The 1,375-nt window shown below is 53.1% G+C and overlaps 1 protein-coding gene across 1 annotated transcript; it reads left to right on the forward strand.

The window, feature by feature from the left end:
* On the forward strand, nucleotides 1-984 carry FFAR2 (free fatty acid receptor 2). Its single transcript, XM_044671184.1, has one exon. The coding sequence runs from the start codon at nucleotides 1-3 to the stop codon at nucleotides 982-984; it is 984 nt and encodes a 327-aa protein (XP_044527119.1).
* Nucleotides 985-1,375: the final 391 nt, after the last annotated feature.

A 1,375-nucleotide genomic window follows, 5' to 3' on the forward strand; every position in this document is an offset into this window, starting at 1 on the left:
ATGACAGAAAAATATCTGCTCCTCGCTCTCTACACCATGACCTTGCTCATCGGTCTTCCCACCAACCTCCTGGCCCTTCGTGCCTTTGTCCGGCGCGTGCGGCAGCCCCACCCTGCCCCGATCCATGTCCTTCTACTCAGCCTTACACTGGCAGATCTCCTCCTACTGTTTATGCTGCCCTTCAAGATCATGGAGGCTGCCAGTAACTTCTTGTGGCCCCTGGGCAAGGTAGCCTGTGCCCTTACTGGCTTCGGCTTCTACAGCAGCATTTACTGCAGCACCTGGCTGCTGGCTGGAATCAGCATCGAGCGTTACCTGGGGGTGGCCTTCCCCGTCCAATACAAGCTCTCCCGGCGGCCCATCTATGGGCTCGCTGCAGCTCTGGTCTCCTGGATCCTGTCCTTCGGACACTGCAGCATCGTGATCATAGTGGAGTACTTGGGACCGAGAAACAAGACAACAAACCAGACCATCTTTGAATGCTATGACCATTTTAACGAAGATCAGCGGAAAGTGGTTCTCCCCGTCCGGCTGGAGCTCTGCCTCGTCCTCTTCTGCCTGCCTATGGTCGTGACTGTCTTCTGTTACTGGCGCTTCGTGTGTCTCATGCTCAGCCAGCCACAGGTGGGGGTCCAGCGACAGCGAAGAGCCGTGGGTCTTGCCATTGTGACTCTTCTCAACTTCCTTCTCTGCTTTGGACCTTACAACGTCTCCCATGTGGTAGGGTATTTTGAAGGCGAAAGCCCAAGCTGGAGAAAGTATGCTGTGATGTTCAGCTCCCTCAATGCTGGCCTCGATCCCCTCCTTTTCTACTTCTCTTCCTCTGCTGTCCGCCGAACCGTTGGAGATGGACTGATGGCTCTGCGGAATCAAGGGGCCTCCCTTCTGGGCCGCTGGGGTAGAGGTACTTTGGAGACAGACACAGGAGACAATGGTTTGAGCCAAGGGGATGGTGTGGCAAGTTCTGACTTTACCACGGACTAAGTCTCCCAAGGGTAACGTGTTCCTGGTGTTGTATGGGCCAGGGTTGGGTAGGTTAGGGGAGGTGGGACACAAAAGAATTCAATGCTGCCACAGTCTCAGGAATCCTTCCATTAAGGTCCAACCCTGGGCTCAAACATGGTGGGTCAGGAACATGTAGGAGCGTTTCTTTTTGAAGAAATCTCTCAGTATCTTCCTAGACCTTCCTGACTGAATTTCTTTTTGAAGAGGAACATGACTCTAATAATACAAACAAGAAATGGAAAGGAGAGAATTTGAGAAAAGCGCCACCCCTCCTCTCCCACCTTACACACACCTCCCCCTGCCCCTACTATGAATATACAAGAAAATCCTGAGCTTTGGGTCAGGAACTTCCTCCCAATGTAGCCAGGAC

This window comes from Gracilinanus agilis, chromosome 3 (genome assembly GCF_016433145.1).
Source record: "Gracilinanus agilis isolate LMUSP501 chromosome 3, AgileGrace, whole genome shotgun sequence".
Taxonomy (NCBI): domain Eukaryota; kingdom Metazoa; phylum Chordata; class Mammalia; order Didelphimorphia; family Didelphidae; genus Gracilinanus; species Gracilinanus agilis.

Bases quoted from the DNA above. Each gene is read 5' to 3' on its own strand.
- FFAR2 (XM_044671184.1), top strand. From the start codon at position 1: ATGACAGAAAAATATCTGCTCCTCGCTCTCTACACCATGACCTTGCTC.